Genomic DNA, 18,900 nt, shown 5'->3' with positions numbered 1-18,900 from the left:
ACCCGGCTCCAGCTCTGGATCCCGGGTCGACCTGCTAGGCCGAGTCGGGTTTCAAAACTATGATATAATTTAAAAATAAAAAAAAAAGAAAGATACACAAGTTTAAAGATATAATTAAAATTTAAAAGATATAATTAAAATTTAAAAGTTAATATTTTCATTTGACACATGTTGAAATATTCAGTTAATCAAATGTTGAGGCATGCTTGTTGTATCTGTTAATATCATTCTTTTTTCATCTTGTTATTTTAATAAAAAAAATTTTATAGCCCTGTTTATTTGCTGGAAAGTATTTTTTTTAGAAAGTAAATTTTGAAAAATTGAATTATTTTTTGATGTTAATAAAAAATAAGTTGGAAAACACTTTTCAGTGTTTGGTTATGTAATGAAAAATAAGTTGGAAAATAACTTATTAATGTTTTATTTTTTTCAAGTTTATTAAAATAATGAGAAACAAATCTTACAAATTAAAAAGTTGAATGAGAATGAAATTGAAAAAAAAATATAATTTCATAAATTATTTCAAATAAAATAAATAATAATCAAAATAATAAAGATCAAATCTAAAAAATAAAAAAATTGAAAGATGAAGAAATTAAAATAATAATAATTAACATTTCATAAATTATTTCAAATAAAATAAGTAACAATTAAAAGAATGATGACCAAATTTGATAGATAAAAAATTTCAATTAAAAAATGATAAGAGAAAAGCAAATAACAATTATAAAAATAAAGATCAAAATTAATATAAAAATTAAATTCTAAGGGAAAACAAATATTCAAAACAAAATATATATAGCAATCAAAAGTTTGAGGATCAAATTTGATATAATTAATTAATCATATGATATTTCTAAATTTTTCACAATTTTCAAAAAGTATTTTCCGCCCAAAATAAAAGGAAAACACTTTCCTAAAAACCAAGTCAAATTTTTCTTTGACCGAAAAATATTTTTCATTGACTAACTTTTCTAATTAATAAATATAAAAAAATTTTAAAAATAAGTTTTCAAAAATCAATTTTCAGAAAAGAAACATAAGCTATGGATATTCTTTCATAATATCAACAATCTCCTCATTTCATGATACTGTGAATTCCATAAATTGAAGAGTGCAACGAGTATTGATGACAAAGAAGATTATTATTATTATTATTATTTTATTATAGTAGAACTTAAAATTTATATAAAAAAGATGTATACATTTAAAGAAATAATTAAAGTTTAAATAATACATATTAATTAAAATCACAATTATGTTATTTAACTGATATTTATATTTAACATATCTCATAATATTCAATCAAGTATTAAGATATATTCATCGTATTTATCAACATTATTATTTGAAAACAATTTATTAAATTAATTTTTTTTAAATTAATATTTTTTAAATTATTTTGATGAGCTAATGTCAAAAATAATTTTTATAAAATAAAAAAAATATTATTTTAATATATTTTTAAATAAAAAACACTTTAAAAAATAATAATAACTAAATAAAAAATAACAATACCTACCGACACGCTCGAAGCATGTTAGAAAGAAGGAGAAAATTACATATAATATTTGCGCTTAAAGAACATAGCTGCCACGTCACAAAAAAATATTGACTTTATTGACATATAAAAAGAGGCTTACCTGGACTTAAAAAACAAGCGGGATTAGGGTTTCTTTATACTTGAAAATTGAAAAACAAATTACAGCTAGGGCCCCGTTTGTTTGCAGGAAAGTAGTTTTCTTTTGAAAAGTGAATTCCGGGGAAAGTGAATTCCGGGAAAGTGAATTTCAGGAAAGTATTTTCCGATATTTGGTAGTGTAATGAAAAATAAGTTGGAAAACACTTTCCAGTGTTTGGTTATGTTATGGAAAATGAGCTGGAAAATAACTTATTAATGTTTTATTTTTTCAAGTTTATTAATAAAATAATGAGGAACAAATCTTACAAATTAAAAAATTGAATGAGAATGAAATTGAAAAAAAATATAATTTCATAAATTATCTCAAATAAAATAAATAATAATCAAAATAATAGAGATCAAATCTAAAAAATTAAAAAAAATGAAAGGTGAAGAAATTAAAATAATAATAATTAATATTTCATAAATTATTTCAAATAAAATAAGTAAAAATCAAAAGAATAGGGACCAAATTTGATAGATAAAAAATTTCAATAAAAAAATGATAAGAAAAAAGCAAATAGCAATTATAAAAATAAGGACCAAAATTAATATAAAAATTAAATTTTAAGAGATGAAATTGAAAAATAAATATTCAAAACAAATTATATATAGCAATCAAAAGTTTGAGGATCAAATTTGATATAATTAGCAAATAATGACATTTCTAAATTTTTCACAACTTCCGGAAAGTGTTTTCCGCCCAAATTTTTCACGAAAACACTTTCCTGAAAACCAAGCCAAATTTTTCTTTGACTGGAAAGTGTTTTCCGTTGACCAACTTTTTCAATAGCAAACAAACACAAGAAAGTTTGGAAAGTGATTTCCCGGAAACCACTTTCCGGAAAACAAACACAACCAAAAGGGAAAACACTTTCCTAGAAATCAAACCAAATTTTTCTTTGACTGGAAAGTGTTTTTCGTTGACCGAAAAGTGTTTCCGTTGACCAGAAAGTGTTTTCCGTTGACCGGAAAGTGTTTTCCGTTGACCAACTTTCCTAATGGCAAACAAACACAGGAAAGTTTGGAAAGTGGTTTCCCGGAAAATGAATTCCGGGAAACAAACATGGCCTTAATTACTTTGCCCAGTTGAAGGGGAAAGAAGAAAAAAAGAGAAGGAAGGAGAGCACTATCCGAATCCACATCAAGAGAAAAACAAAGTCTCACTGAAAATAAGTTCGATTCAGAAATTTTCAAGGAACCCGGGTAATTATAGAATCAATTTGTCAATGCTACTCTAATGTCCAATGAGAAATTATAGTTAAATTATAAAATGTAGAAAGGTAATTATAAAATTAAATCGAGAACTCATCAAAAAATATTTCTATCTAGAATTGATAATCTAGTGAAAATTCTCAAGAATCCTGATAATTGACACACATCACAATACAATGTTACTATCTCTTAAAGGCTAGTGAATTGCCTAGTTTTCTCTTCAATAACCACTACTAGTTGCAAGTATGGCACACACATTAGTAGTACCATACCAACTTTTCTTTTTAATCATCCACAAGCTCCAATCTTTCTCACTAATAACACAAAAAGATGCAACAATTAACAACATATTTTATAGTTTACTTGTGTAGTAAAGTAATAATTTTTCATGATTAGTACTACTGCAATTTTGCGTTGCAGAAGGTAATCTCACATAACCGAGGTATATAAATACTCTGGGGCACTACGTAAACACATGGAACACAAGATTACAAAACAAACAACACAACCATACATGATATTCACTCTCCTAAGCTCTTGCTCTCTTAATTATATTTATTGACCTAAGTATTAGAGAGTCTTATATCATGATAAGGGACTTGTTCTTACTGGAAAGTGTGGAACAACAAGCTCATACACTTTAGCCTAAGATACAATCATAAAAAGCTTAAATTCAATTTGAGATTTTTACAACTTCATCAAGAGCCTTCCTATGTCGCTGGAACAAAAAATCTTTCAGAAGTACTCTTTATAATGAAGTTCAAAGTTATCAAGAAACTACCATATGTATGGAAAAGAAATTTCAAAAAATTATTGAAGAAACTTATCTGATTTTGAGTTGGTCTTTTGTAATATCCGTTAAGTTCTTTTGATTTTCTAACCTTATTGTTGTCTAGCTGCATGTACCAACTTAGCACAGCTCCACTCAGATTTTCTTGGAAGAAATGGATTGACAACTTCTCATCATTCATGACCTTCACTATTTTGTTGCAGTACACTTTCATATGCATCATAGGACACCATGTACTAGTATATTAGTGAATTATGAAACTTTAAGATTTTTAGGAACCATAACTTTTAGGACTAAGCATATTTCCATAACTTTTACCACATCATAAAGATTTGTCCTTTCAATAGCTTTCAATCTTTCTTATATGGTAGATAGCTTATTGAAATTAACATGTTTTATTATCTTTATTTCTTATGACTTGTTAGTCATCAAGTCCACAATGATTGGTGCTTATAAGGGAGAAACATGTTGTGTGAAAAAAAAGTAGTTAGCAAGTTGAGACTCAAACATTGTGTCATTTTCTCTCAAGTTTTGTGAATAAAGACAAAAAAAAATTGTTTACACAAGTGTTTGTTGTGTATTAATTGCAGATTGTGTTAAGGGTCCTACTACTTAGACTATGAAGCTTTTGGTGGATTAGACTATAAGGTTAGCTTGAGTAGACTAGCAAGTCCAACGATATCTTTTTTGAGACTATTAATCTCGGTTTGGTCTTGGGCCTTCTTCAATTGGGTTCTCTTCTTGTTCTGCATTTACCTCTTGTAGAGTCAAGCATTATGGATTCTATAATGTCATCTTTTAGGGGGACTTATATCTCATTTGAATAATTAGAATGTATATAAATGAATGGTATGTTCTAATAGATGCAAAATGTTGGATTAAATATGTATGTTCATTATTTATTCAATTTTTCATTTAATTGTTGGTTTGGTAACTATAAAGACAAACTGGATTGGATTTTCTTGAGAGGTTCTCACTAAGAACTTTAAACTTATAAGAATCTTAAACTTATAAGAACCTGAATCATTTATAAGTATGAAATAAATTGAGAATACTTTTTTTTATTAATCCAAAAGGTTTGATTATAATAACAAAGCTTGATACAACATGAATTTCCTGAGAAAATTGGCCTAAACAAGACTGCTTTACTCCTTCCAAGGTTTCATGTTGGAATATCATGCAATTTGGTCAAGTCCATCTCTAACTTCACCGTAAAGTTATAGAAAAGCATCCCGAGTGACTAGCTTACCTCCTACTATATATTGTGCATTGTTCCTCAATTTTATAAGATAAGCTTTAACCAGCTTGTAAATGATAGTGTATGGTCTTAGATGTCTGCTTTTCTTACTTTCTTTCTACATTTTCTTTTGCCAACATCAAAGGCTACTCAACAAAAAAGAATTAATCGATTTGCTCATTTAGAAAAGCAATTATTCTCTCTTGTTGATGACTATATTATCCATAAAGTGTTTCATTTCCCTCTTTCAATTTTGTTATCCTCTCTTAAGCCTTAAATGTATCTCCCATCACTTTTGACATCTTGGAAACTTGCTTTTTCTTAACTAAACTTCTCTTGCGGATCTTAAAATTCTTCTTGTTGTTATTGTAATTGAAATGTCAAAATTTTCTCTTCCATTAGGAATTAGCTTGAACTCTACCTACAATGTAATGCGAGATACAAACTAATTTTGACATTACAATATATTGTCTTTAGATATGTGTGTGTGTGTCTATATATATATATATATATATATATATATATATATATATATATATATATACACACACACACATTAACCAATACACTAAAAAATTAGTGTTTTATTGTAGATGGTTTACTATTCACATAAACACAATTTTATATTAATGATTATAGTTAACTCAAACATAACTTGCTATTGACTTGATGGCAATTTTGTGATTTCCATGACTTTGATGAACCATTTAGTTTTTTAATTAGTGATTTTAATCTCATCCTTGAAGTTTATTTGAGTTTCGTTTTGGTCCCTATCTTCCTGCAATGAGAGAGAAGAAGAACATTTGAGAGAGACAGATAAAGAGAGAGAAAGATTCCATGTTTCTTGACTCAATTCTAGATTAAAAAAAAAGGAACACAAGATTCGATCCAAAAACGAGGTGGGGATTAATAAATCAATTTCTCTCCTTAAATTAAGAAAATAATTTCTAGATTTTTATTTTTCAATAATATGCATCGTATAAACTTTATGAAATTACATTTTTGAAAGAATTTTTTTTTATCAAATGAGGTTAATTAAGATAAATTATCTGAAAAATTCAATATCCTTCTAAGTTAATTTTACTATATTTATGTTTTAATATAAATTTAATAAGAGAACTTGTAACAATTCACGAGATTAATTACTCGTATCATTTAATTAGGTTAATTGTATGTCTCATATCCTATAATTAATTTGGTTATTTTATTAAAAATACGAGTATGATTATATACTGTAAATAAAATAATTTATTTAAAAAAATATCTTAGTTTTGGTTATGTTAATAAAAACTACTTGAAAATAGCTGTTTTGTATTTGGCATCTATTTGAAAAATAAAAGGACAATAATTAATTGAGGTGAAGCCCATGATCTATTGAGGTTAAGCAGATGGGTATAAATGGAAAGCGAACAAGTGTATCGATTATTGTGGGTGATTATGGGCCAGCGGCCTGCGGGCCAGTGGCCCAGAGAGCCTAGCGACGGACGTCCATAACAACAACTGAGAGGATAAAAAAGTCATTTCGTTTATTATAGATGAATATTGACGGTTGACAAGCTAGGGTTTTCTTTCTTACTTGGGCCATTTTAAGTGGAAGCTCTGCCTCGGTAGCGCCTCTCTCTCAAACATCTGCCTTCTTTCAACCACCAAGGTCTCTCTCCGTCTCTCGCTTAGTGTCGAGTTATTTTGTTTATTACTGATCTTTGCAAATTTGTAATGCAGGCAACTCAGTCAACACATTGAAGGGAAAGAGAAAGTGAAGAATGGTGGAGAAAACAAAGGGGAGAAAGGAGGAGGTGGTCACTAGAGAATACACCATTAACCTCCACAAGCGTTTACATGGCTGGTATTATTTTCTTCTCTTTTATTTTTGGCTATGATATTATTTTTTTTACTCTTCTTACATTTCTTTTTGGGCAATTTTTGCTGCTTAAAGGTTCAAAGTTTATTATTTGGCTATATTCATTTTTGTTTGTAAATAAAGTAGGTTCTATAAAAATGGGTATTTGTAAGTAATGATGGTGCGTTATAGAGATGAGGCAATGCCTTAGTTTTTCCCACCGGATATATTACAGGCTTTGGAATAGTTATGTATTCGCATTTAGAGAAGGAAGTGTAATTCCGTTAAGGATTCTTGATTGCGAAAGGTTTAATCTAGTTTTATGGGATAATATGATCACTTTTCGAGAGATGTGCTGCCATTTACAAAATACAAAATCTAAAGGTATTTTCTCCCAATTTTCTTCTGTTAAATGATTTGATTAGACGACAATGGAAAGATTAGAAGTTAAGAATCACTGATATTTCCGTTGACCGGTGACCTTCCTCCCTTTCGGGTTACAAAGGAGAGTTTCAAACTTGAGACCATATGGGAGGAGGGAGGACAATAATGCCAGTTTAGTTACAGCTCATTCATGGTTATAGAATAGTTTACTTTTTTGCATCTCCATGGATTACTATTTCAGGGTTTTTACAATAGTTTCGTAAATGGGCACTCAGCTTGATCTAAAAGCACTACAAGTAATTTCCCCTTAATTTTTCTTTTTGCTTATTAACGTGCCTAGTTCACCCTGCTGTATGTTTCTTTCTTTCTTTCTTTCTTCGTGTAAATCTTGGAGAATAGAATTTAAGCAGTCATGGGTTGGGAGCCTTAGCAATTCCTTTAGTCACCTGGTTCCTTGTGCACATGGGGCTGCTGATGATTTGTGTGGGAACAAAAATTATTGTATTCTCATTGCAATAAGAAAAATTGTTTGCTACTTTGTTGGGTGTGCATAATTTTTCCTTCACCAAAATGAGGTATTGATCTTTGCTGATACATGTTTGTTTGCTCACATTCTGCTATTAGATATCATTAGGATGTTTCTGCATGGATTTGGATGGTGTTATACTCCCATTTTCAATTGCTGCCTTTAAACCTAGTGGATAGGAATATGTGGAATCTTTAGTTCATTGCAATTTTCTATTGTGACATCAAATAAACTATTATTAAGCACTGAAATATTATGTCTGATTTTGTGTAACAGCACCTTCAAGAAGAAGGCTCCTAAGGCCATAAAAGAGATTAGGAAGTTCGCTCTGAAGGCTATGGGAACTAAGGATGTGAGAGTGGATGTGAAGCTGAACAAACACATCTGGAGCAGAGGGATTCGAAGTGTTCCAAGGAGGATCAGGGTTCGCATTTCTCGCAGGAGAAATGATGATGAAGATGCAAAGGAAGAGCTCTACTCCCTCGTAACTGTTGCAGAACTCCCACCAGAAGGAACGAAGGGGCTTGGTACCAAGGTTATTGAAGAGGATGATTGATTCTTCTACTAGTGTTTTATGAAACACCATTTTAGGCTAAAGGTTTAATGGGAGTCTGGTCGACTGTTGGGTGTTTTCAGACAGATCAGTTTTATTCAGATAACTAGTATCGTTGTTATTTACCATCTGGATTGCTAGACTTTGTTACTTCTTGTGGTTGTGGTTATTGAGGTTAATTGCTAGTGCTCTTTGCCATGATTTTCCTTTTTTTTTTCCCGGAACATATAGAGCTTTGACATTCCATTGACCACTTTCGATTGGTGGGTGAAAAACTGGGTGTCTTCTGCTGTGCCTTCCCACCTCTTCTTCCGAAGTCGGTGTGCGCTTACTTTCTGTTGAAAGTAGGTTTTTGCAGAAGAAACTGACACAATTTAGAGGCATTCATATCGAACATGGACACACATTCAGTAACCAATCACTAAATTCTGGAATTTGGGCACTAAAGCAACAAGGAGAAGAACATTGAAGTCTGGAATTTGGGCCCTGCAGAAAGGATAAAAGATAAGAAAACAATGAGACGGAAAGATTGATGAACAGAACGTGTGGTAGAATTTGCCCTGAAAATCGAGGTGCGATGTAATATAACATCTGCTCCACGGTAATTTTGCAGTTCACAGTTTATAGCTACCGTACATGTTTGAAGTCTCGGAATTACTTTATTCTTTTTGGATACGCACCATCCCTGCTCCAATTTGGCTAGTCTTGCAAGTTCTGACCACAACTGTACAACACCACATCAGATGTTACTCATCTGCTCTGTATTAACGATAAAGAGTAAGCTTGTCTCGTCCCACGGACCTCACCTCTGTCTCTATCTCGAGGGACTAGAATCGTGGTAATTTACTCTGTTCTTTGTGGGTTGCACCCGTGATACCTGACATCCTAACCGCTACCTGTCAAAGAAGTTGATCGTGATCCTGACCACTGTTAGACGTGGCAGCGGTCTGCTACACTTGAGATAATGCATTCCTGATAAATGCAGATAAACCAAGCACAAATAGGTATTTGAGATTACAAAAAGGTGAAGAACTGTTAAGATCATTCGCTAAGTGGTAGCAAAATGTCGATATTGGCCTTTCGTAAGATAACAGAAGCCAACTCTGCACTTCACTAATTACAACTCTTAAAACATCGAGCAGTGCTTTACTTTTACAAGAAAACAGGTGGTGGAGATCTGCCCAAAAATTCTCCTTGAGGTACAAGAAAGTTAGCAGTCCAAGTAGTTCTCATTAGCCAACCTGCTTCTGCGTGAAAGTCACACTGTTGAGTTCAATTCCAGTAAGGCGGAACATGAAAAGGTGGGTTGAAGATTGGTCCAGCCACACTACCTCTAATAAAACAAAACAGGGATTTGAGACCTCAAACTCTCAGTAAGAGTAATTTGTTCTTAAAACATCGCCTCGTAAAGAAAACACACTCAAAGAAGAGAAGATTTCAGGAATTAAAGTTTGGGAAAATAACAAAAAGAATAAAGGAAAACTAAGAGAAAGCAATAAAAATCATATGGAGAAACTCTTTTAGAAAATTGAATATGTGGGATTGACTGTCGTTTATAATAATATTTGGGTCCTATTTACACTATTACGTAGTTTAAATCCACTTACATATTTTACGCATGTATTGGTGTCGAATAAAAAGATTTATTGAATTCTAATACAAAGTAAATATCTCTTTATCAATATCCAAGTGAGTACTAGTCTAATCTCTTATTTCTTATTACTTTTTTTTTGGTTGAGCATTCATTTTTTAAATAAAATTGTATCTTTCTCGTTGTGTGTGTATTAAACTCTATTGGCCAATCATTTTTTTAATTGATCATGTCTTCTTATTGCTTCGTTAAATATTCAACAACTTCTTAAATACTCTTAGTCAATCAAGGATTATTCCAACTCAGTCGATTCTTCTGACTCACAATTAATTTCAGCTTTATTCCCTTACTTTGCGGTGGAAAATCAATGTTCTTTACATTTTTGACACATGTATGTTTATTTTAAATGTAAACAATGCCCCCATCTTTCTTTGTTTCTTCAATGAAGGAATCTTAAACCCATCAAACTAGTACTGAAATCGGTCAATCAAATCAACCAAGTATGATGTGACAAATAACATTGTTCTTCTAAAATTAATCAATTATGTTTTAAAACATATTTGACATGATAAATGCTTTAGCCAATCAATTTAATTTAAAAAGAGGTATATCGTTAGTGTTATATTAAGTGGTATGGATGAAGAATTTCTTAACCCGTTTTATGAGCGAAAATGCCATAAGAAGCAAAAGACAATCACTTTGCGTCCTTGGTATTGAATTTATGCAAATTGATCATTAAACTTTTAATTTTCTTCAATTTCACCTCTGATTTCAATCAATTAAATCTTCATAGTTTGATGTTTTTTGTAAAATGATCATTGACTGTGAATCTCTTCAATTTAGCCTTTAATTGATCCCAAACTTTTGATTTTCCTGCAATTTTACTCTTGATTTGAATCAATTGATTTGATAAAATTAAATTTGGTCTCCTAAAATTCTAATATTCTCAATTAAGCCTAAGTTGGGTTTCCAAACTTAATTTTTCACCAATTAAGTCTCTGATAAAATTAATTTGACCCATTTAAAGTATAGTTAAGTCCTTGCACTTAATTAAATCCTTTAATTTGACTCAAATTAACTCTTAAACATAATTAATTTTTATTTGATCAATGATTAAATCAAATTGGCCTATTAAAAATTTAATTATGTCTCTAGACTTAATTTTTATGCAGATTCGTCAAATAATAATTTAATTTAACTTTGAATCTATATTGTCTCTCTAGTCTTGGATATAATGGGATACGATTAAGCTCATAGTTCCATTCAAAATTGCAACTTGATTTTTCTGTTTATTTGGAATCATTGTCAGTCTGTTTTTGCCAAAATATCAGTTTTCTTGCTATATTTATTTATTTTTTATGGGGAAGGAAAAAAAAATAAAATTTAGGGAATAACCCAAAAATAGATTATGACAGGTGTATCAGTGCTTCATACATAACTATATGCATATCTTTTCTATAGATCACATGGCATCATATAATGGTCACAATTAGTTGTGCCAAATTCAAGTATTGGTGGCTTGTATATGATTATCATAATATAAGTTCAAAATTTTCTAACACTGATCTGACGGCTCTTTGATGGAGATGAAAAACACATTAAATACAACTTTCCACAATAATATCATGATGATTATGATGGAAATCGAATTATACAGGCCAAGTCTAATCAATTAACTCAAATACAAAATGAGTTATGTCACAATAAATCTATAATCCATGGGCTTATACATATCTAAAGTAATTCCTAGGATATTCTGAAATAACAAGAACTTCAATAGAAATGTTTAGAAGTACTCAATCTCACCCTAAATAACACATACCCACCACACAAGAGATATCATCGCAAGCATAACATAATATGGGCGTGATCACTCACGATGTACCATTTATTTCACAAATATATAGATAGTCTTAGACAATTACATGACCCAACCACTTTATTGATGACTGTCTCAACTTGTAATTGGGAAGATCAATGCCCTATAGACTACTTTCTAGCAAGGAAATCTCAACCTTTTTATATCCCATGGACTTATTTTTTACCAACAAAGAGAATACACTTATTCGGTTAATTAAAGAGGTCACAATGGGTGATTCATAATTTGATAAAAAGTTCAAAAAAGATCAACATCAATTGATACCGATTATGGAATTTAAATTTATTTATGAAAATAAAAGACACTCAGGCTCTTGTTCTAAGATAACAAATACGGTGGCTACACTTGAATAAAAAATGTTTATTAGTAAAAGAAAAACACAATAGATTAGGCCTTCCACCACACCAAAGGCTTTGGTCACTAGTAATGTTATATATATAAGGTGTATCGATCATGATAAGGCTAAATTATGGGCACAAGAAAATTATAATAAACATCTTTGTGGAGTATACAAGTGTCTTCTTGTCATATAAAGTAACCAACCATAACATAAAAAAAATACAGGAATTAGCTATATGTAGAAGTAAGCTAAATATCAACTATGCAGTGGCCTTAAACCTTACTAAAAAGATTTTCCAATTTAATTCTTGTTTTTTAATGAGTAGAAACAATAGAAAAAATGAATGTTTTGGCTCAAAATAGGTTGGAATATAAAATGACCTTTAATCATTATAACATCATCCTTATGAGGATTATCGATCGATAAGTAATACATGATATGCAATAAAGGTGTAATGGTGAGAAAAGAAATAGACTCTATGGTCAAAATGGTTAAAAATACATAAAATAGTGAAGATAAAACTATTGCTGAATTTTTTTACCAAGTACAAATAGAGGATTTATATTAAAAAAAAAGTGTTATTATCTATAAAAATATTGAAGACAAGAGATCAAAGGTTGTTTGTAGAACCCTTTACAAACAGTTTCAAGATCTTTCAAGACATTCTATAGATTTCCATGGAAACTAAGGGATCAACTTGGAGATCACAAGTGGGAAGCTCTCCAGATCTATTGTTTATACATTAAGCCTGATAGTTAGATTATTACTAATTTATAAAGTTTTTTCTATTGTTGTTGATTCTCAATAACATCAAAATTTGAGTTGTTTATTGAGTACAAATAGTTAAGAAGTACACATTATAGAAACTTATTCAAGAAAATCCAAAGCACATCTCAACATTTAACATGTCAAACATATTTTAAAACATAGTTGCTGATTTTGTTTGAATAATATCCCTTGCCACATAATTTTTGGTCAGTTTGATTGATCGATTTCAATTATAAACATGATCAAATGAAAGAATATAGGAGGCATTCTTTACGCAAAAATAAATATTCATGCTTAAAATATATGAGAACAATGATTGTTCTAACAAACTAGAAAAAAAAAGTTGAAATCGATTGAGTATAGTATATTGATCATATTAGAAATGTCCCAATTGACTAAAAGATTTGAGGAAGCATTTGACTAAGCGATCAAAGAGCCATGATTGACCAAGGAAAACCGATGGAATAATAGATTTTAAATGCACACAAGGAACCAGAAGGTTTAGTTCTATTTAGAAAGAGTCCTTAATAGAATAATTAATTTTAAAAAATTTGTAAGATTAGCTCAGGATCATATAGTATCAATAGAGAAAGAGTTTAGCTTGTATTAGGATTTAATAAAATCTCCTTATTTTATATCAACATCTATCTAGGATTGGGGTTATATGTTTAAATATGATTCAAATTTTACATCGTTAAAAGGGCTACACGATCATTATGAATGATGGTTAGCCCTATATATTCAAGTTCATGCAATTTATTCTTCTTTTCTCTTATAGGGTTTTTATTTATATCATTTATTTATTACTTTGTTTATTTCTTTCTTCATTTCCTTCACTTTAAGATTCTTGAAATCTACTTTTCCCAAAACTCATGTGCTTCTTTCCGGGTGTTGTTTTTTAGAGAAAATAACTATTTTTTTAGGGTTCGAGATCTAAAATCTCCACTTCTTTTTATAGAAATAGTTATTGTCTTATCACAAGTTTCATCCTAAGTAAATTTAATTAGAAATATTGTAATTTTTATTTAAAGAAAACTTGCATTTGTTTTTTTATCATTATATATACATAATTATATAAAAACATTATGGATAGTAATGAAGATTTTATCTTATTACATATTATTCATAGTGTCAAATATATATAAATTAATTAATTTTTATAGACTTTCAAATACAAAGAAATACAAATAAAAAATTATATAAAATTTAAAATAGTATTTATCTTTTTCATATTAATCTAGCTATTAAAGATATTATAATAAATTTTTGTGCTTTGTAGTCAATTTAATTCAAATAATATAGTAATATATTTATTCACATTGTATTATCATAATTTATTGCTGAATAGTTTAAATATTCCTTTTCATAACACAATAATCAAAGCATAGGAAGCTCAACAAAACATAAAAACATAAGTCTTGCAAGATTACTAAGAACATAAGAATTTGATTCACTTAATCTTGCAAGATTACTAAGAACATATTTGGGAACGCGGTGCATTCCCAAAAAATTTAATTTTTTTTATTAAAATTTAATATGATTTGTATGTTTTGATTTGTTTTAATGTGCTGATGTCAAAAATAATTTTTAAAAAATAAAAAAATATATCATTAGCATGCATTTCGGCACAAAAAGTTATTTGAAAAGCAACCACTACTACACTACCAAGCACCCTCTAAGTCCCACCGTAATTTTTTGATTTATTAAAAAAATAAAAACCAAATCTAAAAAATAAATTAAAAAAATTAAATAAGAATGAAATTAAAAAAAAATCTGATTTCATTAAAGATTTAAAATAAATAAATAATAATCATCATAAAAAAATTATATCTAGCAAATAAAAAAATTAAAAGATAAAAAAATGTAATTACATGAATTATTTTAAATAAAGTAAATACTAAATAGTAATGAAAAAATTTAAAAACAAATTTAATAGATAAAAAAATTTAATTAAAAAAATTAATAAAAATAACAATTAAAAGATTAAAAACTAAAATTAATGTAAAAATCAAATTTTAAAAAATAAAATTAAAAAAAATCAAAACAAAATACATAACATTTAAAAAATTAAAATTAAAATTTAATATAATCAAAATGTTATAATATCTTTTGTTTATTTCCAGAAAACAATAGGTGTAAGAGGTAAGAACAAATGTTGCAGGAAGCAAACTCGAATCAAGTAACCGGGAGAATCAGCCAGTTAGTTTCAGTGATACTGGTATACGAGTTAGCCTTAGTTGAGGCTGTAAGCACCCAAAAACTGCAATAGGAGACAGACAAATATCGCCTGCAGAAAATCTCACGCAGCATCGTTGACCATATAGCATAAAAGACGTTTTACAAAACAAGAAAACTTCACCACCTATGATTTGAGTTTGCAAATTAGGTCTGCATCAAAAACCAAACAATTTAGGTTGGGAAGTGGAGCAGAACAGACTGTTGAATTCTATAGGCAGAGTGAAAACATTGTTGTGTATACTATCAACTAAAATATCACAGATCTGCTCTGCCCGGGTATCTGGGGAATGGGATGACATCTCTGATGTTGTCAATTCCAGTGGCAAAAAGTATCATCCTCTCAAAGCCCAAGCCAAATCCACAATGTTTTACAGTCCCGTAACGTCGCAGGTCAAGGTACCAGTCATATGGCTCAAGAGGGAGTCCCATCTCAGCAATTCTGCAATGGAGAGTGCCCCAACAAATAAAAAATGCACTAGTCAGTACATAAATTACAGTTAAACGAAAAACAACTCTGCATAATCTAATGTTGGACCATTCAAGCAGACTCCCCATACCTCTGCTGGATAACCTCATAGCGCTCCTCCCTTTGGCTTCCACCAATCAATTCTCCCACCTGCAATAAACCACAACTCCGATTTGAATGGGAAAAAGGTAGGCATATAACTACCATGTTACATGTAAGAACTGAGCACATGGCGTACAAACTTTAAAATGTGCGCAGGGAAAGGTTTACCTTTGGTACAAGGATATCCATAGCAGCCACTGTCTTTGAATCATCATTGAGCCTCATGTAGAAAGCTTTTATTCCTTTTGGATAGTTGTACACAATTACAGGCTTCTTAAATATCTCCTCTGTCAAGTATCTGTATGCATAGACAAACCAAGTCATTGGTGCATGCAAATCAAATGGACAGAATGTGCTATGGAGGCAGATTTCCATACCTTTCATGCTCGGATGCCAAATCAATCCCCCATTCCACATTCTTCTCAAACTCCTTGCCACCCCTCACTGCCTCCTCTAGCAGTCGCACTGCTTCTGTGTAAGAAATACGCTCAAAAGGGGTAGAAGAAACCATTCTTAGACGGTCAATGCAACCTTTATCATAAAGCTTTGCCATAAGTTCCATGTCATCAAAGCACTTGTCGAGTAGCCATTGACACATGTATTTCACATATGCCTCCGCACAGTTCATGTCATCCTACAAAATCATGCAAAATCTGCTCACAACTAAAATATATTTTACATAACATATATACATAACAAAGAGGGAAGGGAGCATCCTACTCCATGTCAAGCACAAATGATTCCATCACTTTAGTGAAAAACAGAGAGACATTAAAAGAATTAACCTTTGCTTCATACATAAGATGTTGGCCTTTATTCAAGAATAGTGTTTTTATAAACACAAAATAGCAGTCCCAACGCCATATTTTACGAGACAGCTGAACAGATCCATAGCATATAATATAAATCATGTAGTTAAGTAAATTCGTTGATAAACAACACATCACTAACAATTCGGTTAAATGAAGACCAAACCCTGCAATTACTGGCACAAACTCTAGAGATCTAGGGTCTTAAGAGTGTACAAAAGCCAGATAAACCAATTAGAATAGCACATAGTAATATACCTGAAGATCAGCAAATGCTATTTCAGGCTCCACCATCCAAAACTCAGCCAAATGCCTTGAAGTGTGAGAATGCTCAGCTCTAAAGGTTGGTCCGAATGTATAGACACTAGTGACAGCACAGGCATATGTTTCAACTTGAAGCTGGCCAGAGACAGTCAAAAAAGCTTGACGGGCAAAGAAATCTTGAGCATAATCAATCTTGCCATCTTTTTTAGGGATACCAGGTTTAAGCTTAGCTCTTTCCTCCAGCCTTGAGAGATTCTCTTTAGCTATTTTTAGTCCTGCGACTGCAGCACTAATATCGTCCCTGGTTGCCTTGGCAGCTTTGAGTTGAGCAACAATCTCACCTTTCTGCATAACAGTAAGCCTTGCAGCTTCTATGTCAGCCTCTGTAGGAGGAGGGTTCTCAATCAGCTCCTTGTCGAGCTTTTCAGCTTCGTTAATCAAGGTAGTAACTTGAAACATTTCACCGGCACCTTCACAATCACTTGTGGTGACAATTGGGGTGTGAACGTATAGAAAACCATGCTCTTGAAAGAAAGAGTGTGTGGCAAAAGCAAGTGCATTGCGAATTCGAGCAACTGCAGAAATCTACAAAGAAACATCTGTCAAACAACATAATGGGAAAAAAATGCTAGCACATACATACATACACATATAAATATGCTTTCAAAACAAGAATTAGTAGGATTCAATAACACAAACTAGAATAAACAAAGAAGCAAGAATTCGATAATACCGTGTTAGTTCGGGGCCGAAGGTGAATATGATCCCTCAAAAACTCAAGAGAGAGCTTCGTTTTGGGAATCGGGTACTTTGCAGGATCGGTGGGGCCTACATGGAGCACCCTTTCAACACGGAGCTCAATCTTCTGCTTTGTACCCTCAGGAGGAACCTTAAGCACGCCCTCAACGGACACGCAAGTCCCAGTCTGCACAAGCGTGCTCAGATCTTCTACACCAGCATCCACAATAACCTGAAGGTTGGCTGGACACGACCCATCGTTCACCTCCAAGAATGCGAAGGAGCCCTTCCCTTGCTCTCTCCCGGTCTTCACCCACCCACCAGCGCGGACTCGATTCCCGGCCAGTCCAGCTCCACCATCGGGACGACACACGATGGATCGGACCGGGACTCTGTCGGAAAATGGGTGCTTAAGAGATGCGCCGTCGATTATGGCCATCGCTGCGAGCTCTGATGCTGGCGGCGTGGCCGGGTCTCCCATTGGTTGGCTAAGGTTTTGGTCTAGGGAGAGAAAACTGTAACAATGCCCTAATTCAAGTTTTCCATGCACTCCCTCCACATTTTATTGGTGATTGGGTGAAAAAGGAGAGAGAAGATTAAGCGGCAGTGAGGACCCTAGTAAATAACATACGTGTCATCATACTGTTTGGTCTGATTTATTACTATGCTGAACAGAGCGTATGATCGGTTCTTTCCGTGTCCGTTGATTCTGGGGGGAATAAGTGCCCCACCCTTTAAAGGCTGGATTCTTAACGCTTGGTATCTTTTGATTCTCCTACGAGCCCGTGCATTTGGTCACTACTAGTCAACGGTTGGGTCAAAATTATTTTTTAACGTAAAAAAATGCAATTTATTATTAACATGTTTATGTCTTATAACAGTAAAGAAGAACTATTATAAACTTAAAATTTAACCTGTTTGTTTATTAAAGATGTCAGAAAATATTAAAAAAAACTTGATAACTACATATGAAACGGGGGGAGTTTAGAAATAAATACATATTAAAATATTTAATTTCATGTTAGGAGCCCTTTAATTTTTTTTTTTAGAAAAAATTATCTATGACATTCTATAATTCGTAGAAATTACATTTGCTTATCAAAATTTAAAAAATTATAATTTGCAACGTGAAAAAAACAAATTTTAAATATAATGAAATGACCACAGTATCCCAATATAATCTGCATGTTTTTTTCAATGTATATAATTTTACTATTCCTCCTCTCATGTTTCACTATGGATTATAATAGTAAGATATTTAAAAATTTTCAATTTCATTTTTGAACTTTGTTTTAGCACAATTAAGCATAAATTAGAGCTTAATTGAATGTTGTTTGTGTGTGAATGTTGAATTGAAAGATAGGGGACTAAAATGCAAAACAAGGGTGACTAGGTGGTGCATTCATATTTATTTGTGAAGTACATTTTTGTCCCCTATATATTTTTTGCTATAAGATGACCAATCCTTTGCATTTTTAA

General features: G+C 31.3%; 2 protein-coding genes across 2 annotated transcripts; one reads left to right on the top strand and one right to left on the bottom strand.

Moving 5' to 3' along the window:
- Positions 1-6,436: 6,436 nt before the first annotated feature.
- Positions 6,437-8,427, top strand: LOC133673659 (large ribosomal subunit protein eL31). Its single transcript, XM_062094501.1, has 3 exons — positions 6,437-6,574; positions 6,646-6,769; positions 7,950-8,427. Exons 2-3 carry the CDS (start codon positions 6,687-6,689, stop codon positions 8,227-8,229), a joined length of 363 nt encoding a protein of 120 aa, XP_061950485.1. The 5' UTR covers positions 6,437-6,574; positions 6,646-6,686; the 3' UTR covers positions 8,230-8,427.
- Positions 8,428-15,092: 6,665 nt separating this feature from the next.
- Positions 15,093-17,995, bottom strand: LOC133674437 (asparagine--tRNA ligase, cytoplasmic 1-like). The gene is made up of 6 exons (XM_062095536.1): positions 17,417-17,995; positions 16,678-17,268; positions 15,988-16,244; positions 15,779-15,908; positions 15,600-15,658; positions 15,093-15,481 (listed from the first exon to the last, which is right to left on the bottom strand). The coding sequence occupies exons 1-6, from the start codon at positions 17,900-17,902 to the stop codon at positions 15,298-15,300; spliced, it is 1,707 nt and encodes a 568-aa protein (XP_061951520.1). The 5' UTR covers positions 17,903-17,995; the 3' UTR covers positions 15,093-15,297.
- Positions 17,996-18,900: the final 905 nt, after the last annotated feature.

Source organism: Populus nigra, chromosome 15, assembly GCF_951802175.1.
Source record: "Populus nigra chromosome 15, ddPopNigr1.1, whole genome shotgun sequence".
Lineage (NCBI taxonomy): Eukaryota > Viridiplantae > Streptophyta > Magnoliopsida > Malpighiales > Salicaceae > Populus > Populus nigra.
Note: the sequence above shows the minus strand (reverse complement) of the source record. Positions and strands in the feature narration are given on the sequence as shown.